The sequence below is a fragment of the Cupressus sempervirens genome, chromosome 5 (genome assembly GCF_028749045.1).
Source record: "Cupressus sempervirens isolate cs-2001-9-10 chromosome 5, ASM2874904v1, whole genome shotgun sequence".
NCBI classification, from domain to species: domain Eukaryota; kingdom Viridiplantae; phylum Streptophyta; class Pinopsida; order Cupressales; family Cupressaceae; genus Cupressus; species Cupressus sempervirens.
In genome coordinates, this window is record NC_143122.1 from 676,313,584 (window position 1) to 676,336,735 (window position 23,152).

General features: G+C 35.6%; 1 protein-coding gene across 2 annotated transcripts in view; it reads left to right on the forward strand.

Moving 5' to 3' along the window:
- Positions 1 to 23,152, forward strand: part of LOC149557754 (SIN-like family protein) — a 155,728-nt gene that overhangs the window by 86,021 nt on the left and 46,555 nt on the right. For both annotated transcript variants that reach the window (XM_089832272.1, XM_089832273.1), the window contains exons 7-12: positions 2,776 to 2,882; positions 2,974 to 3,072; positions 7,427 to 7,478; positions 10,632 to 11,311; positions 11,589 to 11,804; positions 11,895 to 12,015. In XM_089832272.1, the coding sequence (XP_089688398.1) occupies positions 2,776 to 2,882; positions 2,974 to 3,072; positions 7,427 to 7,478; positions 10,632 to 11,311; positions 11,589 to 11,804; positions 11,895 to 12,015 (1,275 nt within the window). The remainder of the gene's footprint in view (positions 1 to 2,775; positions 2,883 to 2,973; positions 3,073 to 7,426; positions 7,479 to 10,631; positions 11,312 to 11,588; positions 11,805 to 11,894; positions 12,016 to 23,152) is intronic.

Consider the following 23,152-nt stretch of genomic DNA (forward strand, 5'->3'; position numbering starts at 1 on the left):
AAATGACTGTCTTTGGTAATACGTGATGCAAAGCTTCGACAGTACTTGCCAATTGACAAAGGGGTTATCAAGATAATAATCTGTTATTCTCCATTCCATTAGGTTATTATACAAAGTTGAACTATAGCGACGAGGGGACTTGAGGAGCAGTTTTGTGTGGATAATTTCTGCCGACTTAAACAGTGGAGATTGGATAGGTAGCCACTTGATTGACTAAAGAAATTAGCTGACCATGGTGTACCAGTCATTGATATAGATTCCTTCTATCTTGAAGTTCAGTGACATAACTTAAATCTTTTGAAGCTGTGAAAAACTTGTTGGTAAATAATTCAGGAACTTAAGATTGCTTTTCTGCAGTAATGATACAAATTTTATTTCCTCTTCTAATAAACTTAAAAGCTAACACTCATCTGGTTGCTACATATTTTTTTTTTCTGTATCTCCATTCATCTTTTGGAAGGTTAAAGTACTTTTGTCCAATATTTTTATGTCTTTTTCTAAAGCTTCTTCATCTTTCTGCTGAAGTTTTATGATTACTGAACATTTTATCAGGATCATGGTCCATGTCTTCTGGGGTTTTAAAATGCAGCTCTATCATCTTTTCATATTTTCTTGCTCCTGACTCGAAAGAGACAGGTAACGAGTTTATAGTGTATTCTACTATACATGCATAGCCACTGAGGCAATGCAATGGTTGTGTTAATGTTCCCTAATATTTAATATATCTTTTAAACTACATAATAGAGAAAATGTTATGGTGATCATTATCTGTAATGACCACCCTCCAAGTTTTGTTTTTATATATCAACAAGGTATAGGATCACATGCAAATCGAAACAATGATATCTCTGCTTTTATAAGTGTTAATTAAGGTTGCAAAGCGGATGTAAATGCTGGTTCAAAATAGCTCAGTTAAAATACACTTTCCAGACTGTCCAAATTGCATAAAACTAGCACCCAGCAGGAAAGAATAAAGGAAAATACCTTGTAATGAGATCCGTAATGATCACAACAAGAACCCACACATTATATTTCAAAAATGCAAGTCTGTTTTCATTAGAATATGTGTTGCAAGTCCAAACAGTCACTTAAAAACCTTAAATAATTCTTTCTATGCAACCAAACTTGCATCCAGTGAAAGGCAATCAACAGGGGATGCACCCAGCACTACCAAACAGTCCTGGAAATGCACGGAGAAGTCAGTTTGCAGATTTGGTATTACATTCAAACATTTAATAATTGTGAGCCCAACAACAGGAAATCCACTTCAGGAAATCCTGCAAACCACCTTCAAACACCAAGGAGCTACCATACAACCAATTAAACCCCGTAAAATGGAAATGCTTTGCTGCTAGCTTCCAATGCCATGCTTCAGGAGTCTCTGTTTTGGGGTAGGGTCCTTCTAGGAATTTCTGAATCTTGCAAATGTTCTCCAAATCCTGCGCGAATGAGGGACTCAGCTATAGAATTCACAATGAACACAACCCCCATTGACTTTTCAATTCCTATCAGCAACTTTCCTGCAAATGAGTGGTAAGTGCTGTTCCAGGAGGATGGCATGACCAGCAAAAACCCACTGGATTCATTTTCAAACACACCAAAGCACCTCTGAAAGTCCATGCTAAACACAACCAATAATATGCAACATTAAAATGCTTTGAAAATTTTCATTCTAAAACATTGGAAACTGGAACTCTGTCAAAGCACAATGGTGATTCTTGAAAGAACTGCTGAAACTAGCTAGGGATTGTCTTCCAAACCTTAAAGTAGTAATCTGTTCAGGGTTGTCATCTCAAAAAGATTTAAGGAAGGACAATCCAGCAATACAACAATGTGCATAATCCTCAACATATTAGTGAGCGAGACCGCTGAACCTTTCTGACAGCCTTGGAAGGGAAAAAAGAACAATTTGAAAATATTAAAGGATTTGTTTCCCACAAAATAAGCCCTTTTCTGAATTATTATAATGATTTTTGTGTGCAAGTCCCCTTCACTTTTCTCTAGGTGTCCACTTCTGAGGGCACAGAAAGCAACTATATAAAAAATAGAAAATACAACACCTAGTAAACAATTAACATTGAACATTAGAACTTAAGGGTATATTTTAAATATGTCTGAGTTGTGGAAAGCATTGTGAAGGCTTTAGAATCTAAATCTGATTATACCAAGATGCAACTGAAGCTGTGGGGCGCTGACTGGTGCCAATTCAGAGACTTACAAGAAATAGATGTGCTCTCCAAGAAGTTTGGAGAACACCCTAGGAGTCTTTTGAATGCTTCACTGTAACAACCAATAATGCTGACAGCTCAGTGCCATCAATGGAAACCAAGAAACTGAAATGGTGTACTCCAAGAACTGTGAAGTTCCCTTACCAATACCAATTAGCCTACAGGAGGTCATAAAATAGGCTAATGATCATCCCTGCTAACTAGATTTATAATCAAACACCATTTAGGATGATTGGTGGGCTTTTTTGAAAGTATGATGATGATTACCATGGGTACGCCAGAGACACCTCACCAGATGTGACTCTAGTTAAACAATGGAGTGAGGCTCTGCAATAAAATTTAACCATTATTCAGCAATAGGTTTACCGTGTTGCATCATTTAAGTCACAATTACATGCATAAATCCATAAATGCAAGCAAATTGACTATCTGCTAATCTTAACATATTTTTGGTAAGTAAAGGGACCATTCTTGCCTTGTATTAAATTATAAGCTGATATGTTTATTTGCTTAGATTATTTAACTGATTGATGCAGTGATTCTGCAGCCTTGGATTCCACTGAAAGCGCATGGTATTGATAGCCCCATCACAAGCGAAATTCGACAGAAAATGCTTACATCTGAAAATTTTCAAATACCATTTAGCATGAATCCGTATGTACAAACCTTGACAAGGAAATATGTTTTCATATTAATATTTGCTACCGAATCTATGCATAAATAACATCTTTCTGTTGCATTGCAGGTATGATTATGTCAATACATTGGTACCAGGGAGGACAAGTTCCATTTCAAATGAGGCAAAAGTTAATGAAGACAATGGAAATGAAGGATTCTCAAGAAGGTGTGGGATTTATTTCATGCCTCTGGCCTTCGTATAATTAATTTTGTAATTTTTTTTTTTGTGTTATCTTTTCCGAATCTAGGGTGATATCCCCTAGTTGATAAAAGGTGGAATACTATTGTCTGTTACTTTCCAGAAGTTTGTTTATGCATTGGGTGCTGGATATCTTATATTACTTCCATGTAAACAAGAATAATTTGAAATCATAAAAGGAATTTAGCATATTTTCATGCATGCTTCCTATCAGTTTGGTAACTCTAGTAGATCTAACTTGCATATTTTAAGGGCTTCCAAATGGTCATGTGGAATCTCAATGACCAAAAAGATTTGTTTAGTTAAAGAGATAAGTGCCTTTGATATTTTATTTCCCTTTTCTTTGAGGGTTGATCTAGTTTATCAGGTGTTTATTTATATTTCCATTCTAGTTAGAGAAATCACATATGATTAATCTACTCTTTAATGGTCCTAGTTGGAGTCTCAACTCACCACCTTTTATAGAAGAAATTTTTGGGTTACAAAAGAATTTTAATAAAACAAAAGTTACGTTTGCATATCTAGCTATCAATTCCAGGTTCATGTGATCAATCACACTATCATTTTAGGTTGTCTTGTTACGTTACCCTGATTTTCTAGGACAAGGGGCAATGCAACAGGTTTTTGGGATGGATTTTTTTCTAGAGCAAGGGACAGCTATATTTTTTATGTATGTATGTATGTATGTATGTGTGTGTGTATGTATATGGAAATCTTAAATTTCAATAATATTCATGAATAATAGAACACAATCATCATTATAACATACTAATATTGATAAATCAAAATCAATGATCACTCATCAAATCAACATACAATATGTATTATAGGCTTCAACGTTTGTTTATTTCATGAGAGTCATGTCTTTATTGTTAGCTTTCTCCCTCTCATGGGCTCCATGTATTCTTCATAGTTGTGTCTCTCATGCACTTCATGTTGTCTATAAAACTTCTTAGGCATTTGACTGATATTTTCAATCACCATTCACAATGCCACTTTCTTGTAGCACTATCACATTACTTGTTATATGGAGCCTAATTAGACTTAGAGCTTAATTTTTCCCCACTTTTATCAGCACAATCTCCTCTTAGTTTTGTCAACAGGTTTTTTGGGGCAGTGCACCTTGATGGCTCCAAGGATCTTGTTAGAATGGTTTGGGAATAAGTTTTTTATCTTATTTGCTGATTCGTGAAACGAATCCAATTTGGGCTTGTGAGTTGGATCTGCGGATTTGGGATTCTTTTTCCCCAATTAAGATTCATGGAGGATTCGTGTGTGTGTGTGTGTGTGTGTGTGTGTGTGTGTGTGTGTGTGTGTGTGTGTATATATATAGACACACACACACACACTAAAAAAGAGAGAAATATACATAATTCTAAAACTAAATCATTTCATAGTATGAATCTATGATTTTAGTATGGATCTATGAATCTAGTATACTTGATAATTGATTTATTTTCACGACTATAAAAAAAATCAACGCATTCACATTGAATTACTGGATTACAAAATGAAATTATGATCCTTGAGGATCCTCGGGTTGTGGCTTGGATCCAGGCAGGATCCTTGATTCTACCTGTGGATAAGTTAGGATCCACATGGGTCCACAGGCAGAATGATCCTACTCAGATCCTCAAGGATCCAAACACGAATCCAGCTGGTAGTGTTTTGGAATATTACATTAAATAGTATAAATTTAGTTTAGATTAATAAATAAATAGTTAGATTGAAGTTACTTTGCGAGATGTCATAATCTTGTAGATGGTTATTCATGGGAATAAAGGCTTATAAAGTCAAGAGTGTTAATTGCAGTGTAACATGGGGACTCGCACTGCACTCCCAAACCTTGAAGTACCCATCCAAGAGATGACCCTGCACTGGGTACTTGAGTACCCAAGCACCCTCACCTCAACCATTCCACAACCATGCGGCTACTAGGATGAGTATTTGAATTTCTATTTGAATTTTGAATGTTATTATTGGGATGTAATATGTTACCATGTTGAATGTTGAATTGTTCTAATTAATGTTGCAATTTTGATATATTTGAGTATTTAATTTGGTATGTTCTGCTGAAACATCATTTCATAACTAGCATTACAAGTTCTATACGTATACTATATAACACCCCTACCTACCTTGTCCACCACTTGCTACTGTCTTCCAGGTGCCCCCTGCCGTCCCAAAAATGAGGCCCATCTCCTCCCTGTCTCATGTCCCCCCATTCCGACGTACCCTAGTACTAGTGTTACACTGGTTAATTGTAAAAGATATTACATCGAATGCAAATACAAATTCTTTGTTTTTACAATGACCATTTATCTTTCTTCTTAATTTCACTTCATATTGTATCAGAGCCCAACATTATGATTTGGTGTAAAATAAATTGTGGAGAACCATCTGTTTCACTTTGAGAGAGCAATTTTGTTTTGATTCCTGTGGTGGAGATTGATCTCTTGTAGCAAGAAAGTAACCTCACCATGCCAAGGACACTGAAGAGTCGAGGAGATAGAGAAAAACCCTCGAATGGAGGGATAGTCCATTGGGAGTGTAACGTTGTTGATGATGATGTCGCTACTATTGCTATCTGCCAAGGTGACTCAAACTAGAGGAGGTGGAAGAGATGGAGCTGCAATTGAATCTCTACGAATATGATCTCCTGGGTCTCATGGAACTAGGCTGGGAAGGCAGATCAAAGTGCCTTTTGTAAAGTAGATAGGTCAATTTTGTTACTACATCTCCCTATAGAATTGCTTAATAGGGAAACAATTAGGAAAATAGGAAATAGGATAGGAGAATATGTGGATTTGTAAGAAGATTGTTTTGTAACAAATTATATGATTATAGTAAAAATGGATATTGACATTAATGAGACCGACCCCATGAAGTTAAGAACCAGAGATTCTACATTTATAATTAAACCAAGATTATTTAATGGGGCTTAATCTAACAGGGGAAGATGAAGAAGAGGAAGCATCTCAACTAAGGCAATCTACTCATAATGAAGAGGTGGAAATTAGGATGGATGAATACTTAGGGGGTTTCATGGTCTCTTAAAAATGAATTTGTCACAAGCGAGCGAGGAGACAGAGGAAGAAGAGATAGAGGGGGACCAAAGTATTGTCTTGAGCAGGTTTGGTCTCATTATATCTTTAAGAAGTCACTATGTTCTTGCTCTTCTAGACAAATATAGGAAAAGTGCTGATGAGTGGTGGTATATATGTGGTCAAAAATCCATTTACTTTTACCCTCTTACAATTAAAATAATCTCCCAAGTATTGATCTTTTTTCATTTAAAGCTATTTAGTTTTATGCGATATATTATACTTTATGATAATATAAATTTATATATTTTTTGAAATCTTAAAACCAACACAAAATATTGTATTCAAACTCAGCAAATTGCAAGTTCTTCAGCTGAGCAGAATTGGAGTACAAACTCTTTTATGCACTCAGTCAAGTAAAACCATTTTGGATGAAAATAAAGCAGAGGGTTTGTCTTATATACATTTCAACCTTCATCTCTTGGGCATAAGAATTCTTAATATGATGAGGCTGTGACAAACAACTGGGACCTAAACCTTGAGTATGCAGATATAGATACTGCAGTTGCACAGCTTGCCGAAGTCTCTATAGATGAGACAGCTTCTACACTTGACACGTAATAGGAAGAGAAATTTAATTGATTGTGGTTTAAATGAAATTAAACCATATGTTGACCTTGATGATTTAGATAAAGAATATGAAGAATATTAAATATTTATTGTAATTTGAATTTTCATTGTATAATGACATTTTGAGACTTTATTACTTTCATTTTTGCAGATTATGAATGAGGTATTTAAATATCCTATTTATTGGCAATTATGAGAATTCACTTTTTTTTTCTAATTAAACTATGACATACACACAGAGACAGACACAGAGAGAGAGAGAGAGAGAGAGAGAGAGAGAGAGAGAGAGAGAGAGAGAGAGAGATTGTATCTGTGCACAAGTGCACGTGTGTAAAATTTGTAAATATATATACATATATGCATAGCTATACATATATGTGTCTATATAGGTATTAATGTATTTACATATGTATATGCCTGTAGCCCTACCAAAGGATTTTTATTTGCTGTAACACCTTACCAGGTTTTGGTGTTTGCGTCTGTACCCTAACTGGCAACTTAGTTATAATCAATATTCTCAAGAGCAAAAAGCATATTTTGGAAAGCTTTGGATTTATGATTGCTTTGAAAAGATTTGATGGATTTGTTAATTTCACAAGTCTTCTATGCTAACAGCATATTCACTAGTCTTGATTTCTTGGCTGCAGTTTCTTGGATACATTACCACTAGAACAACGGTTTGAAGTGTTGCTTTCAAAGGTTAGTGTTTCTTTTTGCAGCACCAGCAAATGGTTTTGGGTCACCACACTCTGTGTTGATCTGTGCTTTGGTGAATTTAATTTGTATTATAATCTATATTTGTGTCATCAATGGGTAACTTAGTTTTGTATTATAAACTATATTTGCGTCATTAATGGTGAATTTAATTTTGTATTATAAACTGTGTTTGCATCATTATTTTCTGTATCATCTAGAATGACATATGTTGAAGAAGTACTTCTACTGGTATGATACATAGGTGGAATTTTTGGATGATCTTGGTAACATCATGCTTACACAACTCTATTTGACATTAGCTTGCGCTTTGTTATTGTATGGTTGGATTATATATACTTTCAGATATGTTGTTAAGAATCATGCTATTGCATTATTGGATCTTTCTTGCTCTCTGTTAAATGTGACCATGTAGATGTTTTCATCCAATATAGTGGTATATTTTTCTATTCAATGTGATTTTTAGAAGCTTATTTAAATTAATTGTGCTGCTTAGATAAGTTACAATGATGACTTGCAGCAATTGTTTTGGTGTCTGAACAACAAATTTTTCGGTTTATTATAAGGTACTCCTTTATGCTGCTTTCTGATTACTTGTAGGGAACACCAAGGGTTTCCTAATACCTATTTCCTTATATAGTTTATTCTGATTCTCTGTCAACATTACCTTTCACTGTGCATGGAGAAGATATCTTCCATTTTCTATCAATGTGCTATTTATCAACATAGATAGAGTGAACAATATGTCCTTAGCTTGATTGCCCAATCTTGACAATTTACAAGTGATCATTAGTTGTGTATAGATTAGAGTACCTGCATTTTTGTTGTAAGATGCAGATGAATTAGGATTATGAAATATTCCAAGGACCTAGTAAGGATGTTGAATTCGTAATGTCTCCGATATTGGCAAATCTCTGGATTACGTGTTTAGTGGAAACCATGGAAAATGATGACATCAAAAATCCCTATTGGTATCCTCTTTGGCTCCTTTTTTTGGATTGGTTGATGTTCAAATTCAGGACATATGTAATGTCCTTGAACAAGGTAAATGCAGAAAAATGGATGGAACTTTTGGGTATTGAAATGGTTCATTTCTGCCACATTTTATTTGTGCTGTTATTATGGAGGTACTAGACATATAGTCATGTTTATTTATATCTCTGATGAGAAGGGTGGTTTTCAAAGCACAAAATGAGTCAATCCCTTAGAGGCATCAATGATCATTGAATTATGCGAACAATTAGAGGTTCTTGTGAGCTGATCTATTGTATTCTTAGAAATCTTTCTATTAGAAATGCTGAACATAATTGCAGAAATTAAATGGTTGTTAATATTGATGACCATGAGAGTACAGAATTTGTCATTGAAACCAGAGTTATAGCTAAAATAGAGGTGGTGGCCAAAGTGCTGCTCTGGTCAATGGAACCCTGTTAACTTTAGACCCATATAAAGCCTCACAATTTACAAAACCCTATTAGACTATAAGAGTCTGTCTTAGCAAAAGCTCTTCATATCCTCAGACATTAATGCAGACTGTTTTTATGGTTTGGAAGTCTTTGAGAGGCCCTACTTTAATTCCAAAATACTTATCCCAAATATTATATTTTGATCATTAATAGTTGTTTCATTAACTGGAAAAAACTTGACCCAGACCAAGGGTGATAACAACCACGGGTGTCACCATCTCGAGAAAGTACACCAGAAGGATCCATTAAAAGATTGCAAAAGACAGAATACCCCAAAGCTCCAAAACACATAAATTAAGTATTTAAATCAGTACCACTTTTAGAATGGGACAAAAGGACCATATCGAAGGAGTTTTTTCTTGAAATCCTATCTTTTGTGTGCCATCTGTCTTCCATCTGGGCAGTCTCCTACCAGTTCAGTGGAGCTTGTTTTGAAATTCTCGCAACATCCTCTGTACACGTGCACAGACTCTGGACCACACCACCCACTGGCTCTGGAGGCATCTCCAAACCATGAGATCCTGGTGGCCTAAATTTCTCCCTTTCTTCTGGCGTACCACCACCATTGCTCTTATCCCAATTATTAACCATACAATAAGAGGAGAAATAATATATTGGGTTGTTAGATTAAAATCAGAAGTTAGAGAAGAGTAACTAATTGTCACTAGCATTTAGGTTTTTTTAACATTATTCTATCATTACTGTCACTTGATCTTTTCATGGAGTGTATTACTAATTAGACTCTTTACAAAGTACTGTTATGTTAAAGTGCCCTTCTTTTATTGGTCAGTCTCTGACTCATATATATATATATATATATATATATATATATATATATATATATATATATATATATATAACCTTTCTTTTCTCACATTTTATCCCTGAGCAAATGACTGAAATACAAATTTCAAAAGATGAACTCTGTATTCTAAAAAAGTTCCAGAATCCGATGTTTTAAAGGGCATTAATTTTTTTCAATGAATTTCAATGTGCTGGTTAAATATATCTACAGACAGGATGCTAAAGCCAGTAGGAACTAATCAAAATCATGGATAGCAATTGCATGCACAGGTAAAATTTTTAAAACAGTTATATTTTCCACTTAGCTTGTATTCATCTAAAATAAAAAATTAAGTGAATTGTTAATCATCAGTAGTGGAACAATGTACTTGTTGCCCGTGTTGGGTCTGTTCATTCATCATCTGTATTGTTACACTTACAATGTATTTTACCAGAAGCAATTTTAGCAAATAATCCAAATCTGCCGATGGTATGGCCAATCATTTTGATGTTAACTATTGAACTATTGTTCCTTACACATATTGAGAGCTGAATACATTGATAAACTGACAACTAGTATATATGCTATATGTGGCATTCATTTTCTATCTGTATGTAAACAATTTTCTCGTTGTATCCCTTGCCTCACCGATCATATATATAGGAATTTTTCCCTTCAATGTAGAGCAATTTTAGGTTTTCTATCCTGATTGAACTGTTAATAAAAGCCCTTATAGTGATGAAAAGGAGTAGCGATTTAAATTGAAAGAAAAAATGTAAGTTCCTGAATCTATGAAAAAGATTTGAGTTATATTTGCTCTGTATTTTTCAAAAAACGTTCATCCAAGAATTGCTGGATTTGTTCATTCTCCTGTGTTTTATGTGTCAGGGACGTGTTCAAGTTCTTCAGTTTGAACGACTCATGCGGCTTGCCCCTGCTGGTTCAACAGAGCAAGAAGTACTCGATGTTCTGCAGCAATACACACTTCTTGTTCAAGGATGCTGGGTACCAGCCAGTCCTCTGCGTTACAATGGAGAAATATGCAAAGTTAGGGATTATATTCTTCTCTTGTTCAATAAGAATCGTTTAGTGCGGTATGAGCAACTGGAAGAACTAAATGTTCCCAAAGAAACATTAAGAGAAGTATTAGTATCATTGGCTATACAGAGACCTGCGACCGGTGGCTGGGAATTTCAAGAATCTACTGATAGGTCCTTTATAAAGAGCCACCAAAATATTGTGAAGGAACAAAATCAGAGATGGTCAGAGAATGAAGATGGTATTAGGAATGCAGCACTGAATGTTGCAATGGGAAATAGGGATAAGTTGAAGTCTGCAGATGTTTCTCTACAAAATTCAGATAAAGGTACAGCTGGAAGCATGGGTTCAATGAAACCAAGCATTAATGGTGCATACCAAGGAACTAAGTCAGCAAAAGTTGCTGACAGTGGTCAAGTTGCAAGTAGGGTTGTGGGGAATGGAGATCTCTCTGTGAGGACAATGGCTGAAGAAACTCGAGCTGCTCTTCCTGGAGCTTTGCGTGAAATATTAACCAATCGCGTTTGCACGTAACTTTCATCTTCCAAACTTTAAAATAAGATTGTCTTTGCATTTATCATTTCCAATTTTGACTGATAGGTCTATTTCCTTACAGCTTGTATGTATAGAGGTAAAAAATGAATAGTGTGAGTTACATTTTAAACATGGTATATTCAACTTTTCGGAGCTCTGTGTTCTCATTTTTTGTATTGACATTTTGTTATTTGAGAATCTTTTGTTGTAAAAGTTACTGGTTATGTTGCGTGAATATTATAATTGACAAAAAAAGTAATTTCATGTGCACAGCTTGTTACAAATTCGCCAATCTTTACAAAATTTGGCTAAAGAAAAGTTGTCTGCCCAAAAATTAAATCCAAAGGCAATTGCAGCTGCTGTAGCTGCTTCAAAGGGGGCATCTGCACCTGAGCCTGAGTTAAAAAGTGTCATTGATCAGGTTGCTACAAATATTAATAGTGTATACTTCTTATCTTCTTTGGGGAACAAGGATTTAGATCCTTTCAGGTTAGTCTTGAATATTCACTATTCCTATCTTGTATATCACTTGAATGCAGGATTATTGCCTTTGTGTACTAATGCATTGCTTTCATGCAGGAATGTGGTTATTGCACTCCTTCGTACCAAGGGTCCTGGTGCAGCCATTCGCAAGGTGGACATAAATGAGGCATGTAAGATAAAACTTGGAGTTGAAGTTCCTCAACCTGTATATAATAAGGTGAGGACAGTTGACATATTTGTTTAGTCTCTTGGGTTTGCATGTCTACACTGCTCACACATAATTCTCATAATTGTTATTGCATTTTAATTATTATTGTTGGAACTTTTTAATGTGAATGGTCAATACTTTCTAACATTATTTTTTTGATATCAAATGTCCAATAAATGTATTGATTATTGGGAAACTGGAAATGGGGGTACAGACATGTGGAAATCAGTAAGCACAATAGGTCAAGGTATTCGCTTCTGGCTGTGCATATCTAATATTTACAAACATTGATCTGCCTAAATCTTCTTCACGAGCTCTCATGAAAGGGGCAATGGTTTTTGTTGATTTTCTTAATATTTTTTTTTCTTAATATTTGTATAGTTTAATGTCTTAATTATTGGTTGCATGGTCAAACAATTCCCCTTAACTCACTGAGGGTGTGTTTCCACCAATTAGGAATTGAGGCAAATGACAATATTCCACATAAAAGTTGGAAATCTCTTCAAGTGTTCACCTGACATGTGAGAACAAGTTAGTTTGTTTGGCTAGAGATTTGCTGAGAACTCCCAGGTTGAGTCTTGTTGACTTGTGAGATACAGACTTGGACTAACCTTCTGAAGGAAAACTGCGACAGGGGTTTCGAAACCAATTTTTTAAAGTTATTTTCATTCTTGTCTTGGGCAAGTGCAAAATTTTAAGACCTTCTCGTTCATTAAATTCATTTTTTGTGTTTCTTATGCACCAATTTGTATTTTTTGTGTGTAATTATGCATATTTTCAGCTGAGTTTTGCTGTGTCCTAGACTTTTGAGTCCAAGTCAGAAATTCTGACTGCCGAGTCTGATTTTTCTTTCTATGTTCTGCATGATGTCAGGGTCTGTTGTCTTTACCGTCCCATGTAAGTGAAGCTTGACGATGTTTTAAGTGTTGTTGATGTTGATATTTGAGAAGGTATCACTTTCTTTCTGTTAGCATTTTCTTTCATTATCAAGGTTAGAGGTGGATGCCCCTATTTTTGAATAGGTCATACATGTGCAGCATTTTATAGGTCACCTGTATTGCTACAGATTGATCACTTCATTTAAATCCATCTTAAAAATTTAAGGTGACAAATGCCCTTTAGATATTATAATTTACAAAGGAATGTTGAGAGGTTAATGAGATGGCTTTCATCTTCATCTACTATCACTGTGACAACTAAACTCGTGCTCACATTATGAAAGATCCCTGATGGATCTCTTCTACTAATCTGCTGTAAATTTATATTTTTAAATTTGTTTGCCCTGTTTATTAAAATTTTCTTGCAGAGCTAGACAAAAGTTGCAGAAGGGTTTGATTGTTTTGTATTTTTTATGATTTTCAATAAGTAATAACAGAAATACAATAACATGAACCAGTTCCGAAAATGTATTCCGAATATATTTAAAACAAAGTTGCTTCAAGCAGATTTTCCTGAATATACGCCTAATAAATAACTAGATGAAGATTTATAATCATATCTAGATGAATACAACCAAGGACAAAGCCAACTTGAAGGTGTGAATGAGAAATATGAGCCCAGAAAGAAGTTACGGCCAGATTCCAGCTCTTCAAGTGCTGCACATGGGAAAGAATATGGCTGCCAAGCACAGTCGTATAGCTGCAAAGTGTCCACACGTGGATAAAATGTCCAAACCCCAGCTAAAACTCAGACTCAAAACTGCGTTCCCCTAAAGAAACAATGCACAATCTCCAAGATGCTTTTGACTACTAAGAATCCAAACCACTGTTTTGGGGGCTACATCCCAAACAGGCAAAGCAAGAGGGTTTGGCGTCCCAAATGCTGAAAGCTCAATCAGAGCCCAAAACCCAAATCCAATATGTAATATGTCAATAATGCCTTCGAACTTTGTCTTTACCTCCTTATAACCCACCAAACTTAGCTCGAACCCTAAAAGTGTCCCCATGTGGCGTTAGGTTATAAAATAATATATTTCTCATTTTTAAAGTGGTCAAGTATCCAGAAAATGACTTTTTTCCCAATAGAAAGAAATCCATTCACCGAAATGCTCTGAGTCAAAAGAGAAATATTTAGAAAAGTTCAAGACTTTTCCAACGAGCTATTACACCAAGGTATAAGCAATCTAGATGAGGCCAAAAACCCCTTATTACCCCAAAATGGCTATAACTTAGCCTTATTTAATTATTAAACGCTAACTTAGGAAATATTAAAAATATAACCCAAATAGCCACAAAATGCCTAACTGACATCACAAACCATAAAATCGTCCTCTCACCTGTCTGTGACTGAAGTCGGAAATCAAGGATCCACTGGTAGTCTCATCCCTAAAATCTATGGATGCTCCTAAAATTTAGAAAACAAGCCCTATCCCTCTGAAATTGAATCCAAAGAGTAATCTCATGGAGACCCAACCCTAGGCAAGATCATACCTCCTAAAATGTAGGAACTGCCTCGTAAAAACAAGGAATGTCTCCCAACTAATCAATAACTGCCAGAACATCAAGTCCCCAACACTGAATAACCATACTGGGTCTCTATCCAACCCTGTTAGCCTACAAGAACCCATAATAAGCTGACTCATGTCTCTGCTAGATTGAGCTAAAAAAGAGGACATGATAGTCCTCCCCTCTCGGAGATGCTTGCCCACAAGCAATAAACAAACTCTTGTTGCGCCACTTTGATACACACTCCTAGGTGTGTGAAATGAAGCAACACATCAAGGATCACCCAATCAAATGCACTGCATAGGATAATACCAGGACCCCACACTGGATGAGAGTGTTCCCACAACCAAAGCGGTAACATACTGAAATCCCTGTAAGACAAGGCGTCAAACAAAACAATACCCGGATTCCAACACCATCTGAACCAACACCCATCCATCGGGTATAAACAGAGATAACTAGAAACCTCTATCATGCAATATCTCTCTGCAACTAGTGTGATACCACCACAAAATTAATAATTGTCCAAAGCATCATGTCTGCTAATACCCACATCATCCTGTAACCATGATCTTGGATGAAGTCTCTGTGATATAGATGTGATAGCCCATGTTGGAAACTGCTTGACATAATGCTGGATTGTTTGCTGGTCCCACCAACCAATCCTCCCAAATTGCTGAGTTAGTTGCCTACAGTCAATAACTGTATCTTCTGAAGATGCGAGCATACTATCACAATGTTGGGTGGATATTTTGCAACCGACAGTTTTGGGTGAAAATCCAGTCGCAAAATAGGATGACCAGCCACAGCGTGTGAGAAAGAGTCACTCCTACCTTAAAAGGAAGGCTCCCCTTTCTCACCATTCTTTGGATCAACTCAAGGTAAGCAAGAAGTTGAAAGATTTTATAAAATGGTGTTACCAATATTCTTTCTTCTTAACTTTCAAGAAAGAATCCACTTACTCATGGAGCGAGTAATGGGCAAGGTGAATCTCTAACTACACTTCTATCAAGAGTTGAAAACAGTGATATCGATAAACCTTCACTAACTCAAAGGCTAGCTAAAAATGTACCGGTTTGGCTCTAAGTCCGGTTGTATTTCTATATAGAAAAAACTTTACAATTAGGGCACAAAGACTTTTAAAAGTAAGAATACTACTATTTTGAAAATTAAGAAGAAAATATAACCTACAGACAAAGCTTCTAGCTATACACTTTCACAATTGCTCCTGGTCAAAGCTCTGGTTTCAGTTGTTTCTTAACTCTTTTCAATTCAATTCACTAGAGCAATTACCAATAACACAAGACAATATGAATCAAAGACAACTTGGATGAATCATAGACGAAGCTTACAATTCATTCAAATAACAATCTTACTTAATCAGAGTTAAGTCTCAAATGCTCCTTTGTATTCACTTTCTCTCAAAATAGTGCTTACAGAAACAAAGTTATCCTGGCACAATTTCTCCAGAGTTATCTTGCACAAAAGATAATGACGATTTTACAATGAGGGGGCACTCCTTTAAATAGGCAAAGAAGTTGAGAAAAAAGAGGGAGGAAAAAGTGGGAGCAACTCAACCAACTTTGACCAAGTCTAACTACAGAAACTAAAGGGTTACATGCAATTGCATATGCAACTTGCATCACATCTTTTATATGTACATGCAATTCGCATTACATATAATTACACTTTTTCATGTAATGCATCTTCTCCTACTACAAACATGAAAGAAGAAGAAAGAAGACGGAAGAGAAGAGAACAATTCTGAAGGGCCTTGTACTTGACGATGCAATCCCAGATGATCACAAGATTGGAAGTTCCTGTACTTTGTACCACTGCATTCACTTTGATAATCATAGTGTTGTGTCTTTTGATAACCTCTAACTCTCTTTGACGAATTGTCCATTATCATGTGGAAACATGATGTGATCCATCTTTTCTCACTCAAGTTGTCATGAATTCTCCTTTGTAGATCAGACACAAATTGGAGTCTTTGACACTTTGAAAACCTTCTTGACGATGTTTGGATGTATACTCAGAACAACTTTCCATCAACACCTTTAACTTTCTTTCTTTTTTTTTTTGCTATAAAGTGCTTGACGCATGGGAATGCGTGCAAATGGAGATTGCTGATTTCCAAAATGTGACTTGGGCTTTCAAGATGTCATTGCATGGAAAATGGATTACATGTAAATACAACATGTAACAAGGGATAAAGGATGAGATGGAAAGCATGGAAAGATGCGAAAACATGGGAAAGCATGTATTTGCTCGTAGAGGCACGAATGCATATGGAGAGGCGAAAATGGAAGTGGAAAATGGGATGGGTGAAAACGGAAGTGGAAAATGGGATTACATGCATATGTAGATGGCGAATGGAGTGAAAAACATGTAATCGCATTTGTCAAATGAAATGTGAGATGTAATGACATGGAAACGGAATGTGAAAAATGATAATGCTTTTGCATGTAATGAAGGAAAAACAATTTTTTGGGAAAAAACTTGCAATTTCTCCAAATGGAGAAAAATCGAAAAACAAGCACACAAAACCAAAACAAAAGAAAAAACATACCTTTGAAAACAACTCAAAACATGCCAAGATGCAATGCATTTCAAAGATGAAAATCGAATTTGGAACTTGGGAAAGAATCAAAGACATCAAAATGAAGAAGAAGTTCATGTTTAAAGGAAAAATGCACATTCTAAGGCAAAGATTTTAACAAATGGCATACATTCAACGATTTCATGCATAAAATCAGCAAGGATAAGCATGAATTAAAATGCAAGAAAGAAGAGGTCCACTTACATGAAAAATATGTGCCAAAAATGAAGGAAAATATGCCATTTTGTTTGAAATCTTCTTCAAAAATGGTGAGAACTTTTCCAATCTTCAAAATTCGAATGATGAAGGGCAGCAAACAAGGAGATTATTGTGCAAGATATCAAAACATGCCCTAGATCCTCTCTCTTTTCCAATGTTTTGAAAATTTCAAGATCTTGAGACGTTTTGGAAAAAAACGTGTGATCACAATGCAATGTAATTAACAAATAAGGCCAAAACGACTTGATTCCAAGCAAAAACGTGTTCCAAATTTGAAGATTTATGGAGTTTTATGCAAACTTGTGCCCTAAATTGGGAGTTTTAAACACATTTTTGGGTGCAATAAACTGATTTTTGATGAGGGAAAAATGATCACCACTCCTAAATGTTTTGAATGCAAGTGATTTCATCCAAATCCATGGAGAAAATCAAGAGTTATGATCAAAATTGGAGGTTTTTGGAGTAAGAACATGTTTTCTTCACACAATAAGACATTTTTATGTTCATTACATATTTTAAAACATGTTGGAAGGCAAAATAGGACCTTTTAGAGTCCATTGCATGTTTTAAAATGTCTTGAGACATAATCTCACTTTTTGAGACTCATTGCATATTTTAAAATGTGTAAGACTCTAAAATCTCACTTTGTGGAATCACTTACATATTTTAAAATGTCTCACCTTTTTGGTGCACAAGCATAAAAACTCAACTTTTCATGTCATTGCATCAAAAAGGTCCACTTTTACAAGCTTTTGATGTAATGGTATGAAAAATGTCCTCAAAGTGAGTTTTTATGTGCAATAGCATGAAAAGTTTTCACTTTTCATAGTTTTTAACATGCATATGCACATAAAAAGTCCACTTTAAGGCTTTTAAGTTATGTATTTCACTTATTTTTATAAAAATGTCATCAATATGGGTTAAAAATAACATTTATGCATCATATTAATCAATATAATTCATAAACATTAAGTTAAAGTGACATTTATAAAAGTATTTGATTTAAAAATAAAAAATTTAAAAAGTAACTGTATAGTTCTATAGTCACTTTAAGTGAAAAATTAAAAAGTAAGTCAACTTAAAATTATAACATAAAGTGCACTATAGTCACTTTAAGTTATAAATTTAAATGAAAAGTAACTTTAAAACATAACAAAAAGCGATTAAATGTTATATTGTTGAAAAAGTAAAATGAAAATATAATATCATTTTTTTAATTCGTGCTGTTGCATAAAAAAGGTCCACTTTTTGGGCACTAAAATGACCATAACTCTTGACTGACAACTCCGATTGACCTCTAGGTTAGACCGAATCGAAGGGGAAAATGAAAGGCATGACATGAGCAAAACCAAAAGACTAAAAACAAACAAATGCAAACTCAAAAGAAAAGAATGGACTGTGAAGGCTTCAAAAATCAAGCGAAGGCTTGACAACAAGAAAAACGAAAAATACTTGACGAAGGCTTTTAGTAAAATGATTCATTATATCAATTGATATTAATTGGTTGATCAATACTAACCAATTAAATAACGAACTAAACTTAGAGAAATGTGAAACTAAACTTGAAAAAGTTTTGTACTGTTACATTTTGTGGTGACAAAATACAGGACAACACACAACACGGATAGTATAAGTCTTGCTTCAATATCCCCATAGCCTTATGAAGAGCATGGAAATCTGTCATGGAAAAGCCTCCACTATCCTGCTTATCAGTCATAAGAGCACTCCAACTAAGTGTAGATAACATCTGTCGAGTGACATCAAAGTGCTCAACCACTATGTCTACCCTCCTGTCATCAACCTTGAGTTGTCTAATCAAGCGATGAGGAGTCTGAAAATGATAGTTCTCAGGAATGTGTACTACCTCTGAATTTGCGCTATGGTAGAATATTGTGTCGGAGTCATGTACAATGCTGTAAGGAGTATCCGGTATCCATTCACTAATGCATGTATCTTCATTTATAGTACTGCAACTTTGTACCTCTAAGACCACCTCCTTTATCAATGATGAAATTGCTATCACCACGCTATGCTCACTCTCATCAGCTCCCTATGTGTCTGCACATACAACCGAATCACGATCTTGGGATCCAGTGTCACTATGAGTACACACTACTCTGATTTCTAGGGTATGGTCTAAGAAATCAGTCTCATCATGACATGAAGTCTCATCACCCAATGCCTCTGAAATGCCTGTGTCCAGATTACTCTCTTGTGCAAACTCACCAAAATAATCTTGACCCTCTGTATTACTTGCTGTTCCATTCTTAAGTTGAATACCATCATCAACATCATTACCTCCATTTGAAATAAATGTTACCTCATGATTTGAACTGCTGTTGCCAATATCAGAATAGGCCTCACACCTTGGTGTCACATTTCCAACATCTCTAATGGTTTGTCCCCTGATTATAATCTCTTCCAATTTGTGACTAATGGCTTCTTTATTATCATTTAATATTTCTTTCTTTTTTTGCTGCTGAAAAGAGCTTGTAGATACCTAGTTATCATCTGCTTCGGGTACACCTATAAATTCTGTAAAGGAAAGGAGGTTGCATATCTCTTTAGGAAGAGAATAGTACTGATGGTAGCTGTTCATAACTACAACATTGAATGTCTTGGCAAGAGGCATCTTACTTGTGTTTGTTAACGAAGATGAATCCTTAGAGCACCCATTTTTATTTCTAGCCATGGTAGGTTCCTGGTTTATTCCAAACCCTTGCCAAAATGAATTATCAAAACTTTCTAGCCAGCACCCAGATGTCAAAATGAATTATCAAAACTTTTTATCCAATACCCAGATGCCAAAATGAATTATCAAAACTTTTTAGCCATTACTCAGATGCTGAAATGAATTATCAAAACTTTTTAGCTAGTACCCAGATGCTGAAATGAATTATCGAGACTTTTTCTGAAATCTGTTGTGACAATTTCTCACAAACCCTACAGGCTGGCAGGATGTAAGCTCTGATACCACTAAAAGATCCTTGATGGATCTCTTTTGCTAATTTGCTGTAAATTTATATTTTTAAATTTGTAATTATCGAGACTTTTGCTGAAATCTGTTGTGACAATTTCTCACAAGCCCTATAGGCTGGCAGGATGTAGCTCTAATACCACTGAAAGATCCCTGATGGATCTCTTCTGCTAATCTGCTATAAATTTATATTTTTAAATTTGTTTTCTAGTACCCAGATGTTGAAATGAATTATTGAGACTTTTGCTGAAATCTGTTGTGACAATTTCTCTCAAACCCTACAGGCTAGTAGCATGTAAGCTCTGATACCACTGAAAGATCCCTGATGGATCTCTTCTGCTAATCTACTGTAAATTTATATTTTTAAATTTGTTTTCCCTGTTTATTAAAATTTTCTTGCAGAGCTAGACAAAAGTTGCAGAAGGGTTTGATTGTTTTGTATTTTTGATGATTTTCAATAAGTAATAACAGAAGTACAATAACATGAACCAGTTTTGAAAATGTATTCCGAATATATTTAAAACAAAGTCACTTCAAGCAGATTTTCATGAATATACGCCTAATAAAAAATTTAGATGAAGATTTTTAATCATATCTAGATGAATACAACCAAGGACAAAGCCAACCTAAAGGCATGAATGAGAAATATGAGCCCAAAAAGAAGTTACGACCAGATTCTAGCTCTTCAAGTGCTGCACATGGGAAAAAATATGGCTACCAGGCACGGCCGTACAGTTGCAAAGTGTCCACACGTGGATAAAATGTCCAAACCCCAGTTGAAACTTTGACTCAAAATTGCGTTCCCCTGAAGAAACAATGCACAATCTCCAAGATGCTTTTGACTGCTAAGAATCCAAGCTACTGTTTTGGGGGCTACATCCCAAACAGGCAAAGCAAGAGGGTTTGGCGTCCCAAATGCTGAAAGCTCAATTAGAGCCCAAAACCCAAATCCAAAACGTAATATGTCAATAATGCCTTCGAACTTTGTTTTTACCTCCTTATAAACCACCAAACTTAGCTCGAACCCTAAAAGTGTCCCCATGTGGCGTTGGGTTATAAAATAATATATTTCTCATTTTTGAAGTGGTCAAGTATCCAAAAAATGACCTTTTTCCCAATAGAAAGAAATTCATTCATCGAAATGCTCTGAGTCAAAAGAGAAATATTTAGAAAAGTTCAAGACCTTTCCAACGAGCTATTACACCAAGGTATAAGCAATCTAGATGAGGCCATAAACCCCTAATTACTCCAAAATGAGGCCAAAAACCCCTTATTGCTCCAAAATGGCTATAACTTAGCCTTATTTAATTATTAAACACTTAGAAAATATTAAAAATATAACCCAAATAGCCACAAAATGCTCAACTGACATCACAAACCATAAAATCGTCCTGTCACCTGTCTGTGATTGAAGTCGGAAATCAAGGATCCACTAGCAGTCTCATCCCTAAAATCTTGGGATGCTCCTAAAATTTAGGAAACAAGCCCTATCCCTCTGAAACTGAACCCAAAGAGTAATCTCATGGAGACCCAACCCTAGGCAAGATCAGACCTCCTAAAAAGTAGGAACTGCCTCCTAAAAACAAGGAACATCTCCCAATTGATCAATAACTGCCAGAACATCAAGTTCCCAACACTGAATAACGGTACTGGGTCTTTATCCAACCCTGTCAGCCTACAAGACCCCATAATGAGTTGACTCACATGTCTCTGCTAGACTGAGCTAAAAGAGGGGACATGACACATTATGGGTTTGCTTGATTTTGGCATTAAAAGCTGTAAGATCCTCAACCCAATACAAGGCACTTTTGGTCTTACCTCCAACTAACTAATTCACCCAAACAAATCTCATGCACACTGTTTGCAGATTTCAGTTTCTTAAATGGAGGGAATTAATTATGGTTTGAATTTTGCTCTAGTAGTAAGATATACTTCAGACTTCCATATGCAAGGTCATAGCCATTGTTCATTAGATGGATGTGAAGATATTTTTTTGAATAGTTTCATAGAGGAGGTATACATTGAGCAACCATAGGGATTTAAGTAGTTTGATAGTCTCATGTGTGTTGTATGAGGAAGGCACTATATGGTATGAGGCTTGCTCTGATAGGATTGATTGTTATTTGCAGCAGATTGGCTTCAAGAAGATTGACGTAGATTCGTATCTCTACTAGATAGTGTTTGTGGATGATCCACTCATTTTGGTACTTTATGTTGATGACTCTCACAGTATAGGAGGAGTTGGTCTCATAGCTAGTTGCAAGAAGGATCTTGCTTTGGAGTTTGAGATGGAGAGCAGATTGATGCATTAATTCTCAGGATTGGTGGTTTGGGAAGAGGATGGGCACATCTTTCTAAGGAGATTTCATATGGAGGACTACAGGCCCATGTCTGCACCTGTGACCACCAACTAGAAGAAGATGAGTGCTTCAGAGTTAGAGTTGGTGTGCCCCACATTGTATCGTCAGCTGATTGCCTTTGTGATGTACTTGGTCAACACTACACTAGACATTTGTTTTTCTATAAACATTCCAAGTCAGTACATGATGGAGCCTATGAGAGTGCATTGGGTTGCAACAAAACACATTTAGACGTACTGAGCAGGCAGTGTGGGTTATGGATTGAATTATGTCGAGGGTGATGGAGTTAGATTGGTTGGTTATACGAACTTAGATTGAGCAATGCAGTGTGGGTCAATCACAGTTCTAAGGGGGGAGTTATAAGGATGTCTGACTCCTATTGACAAGAAAGCATGTTGTTTTGGGTTGCTCTCAACAGTTCTGTCTTGGTTCAGACAGAAATTTATAAGTGGTTTTGAGTTTTGTTGAGTCTGATTATATTGCAGCAAGTCAGGATAGTTGTGAGGCTATTTGGCTTTGTAAGTTACTGGTTGGTTTATTTGAT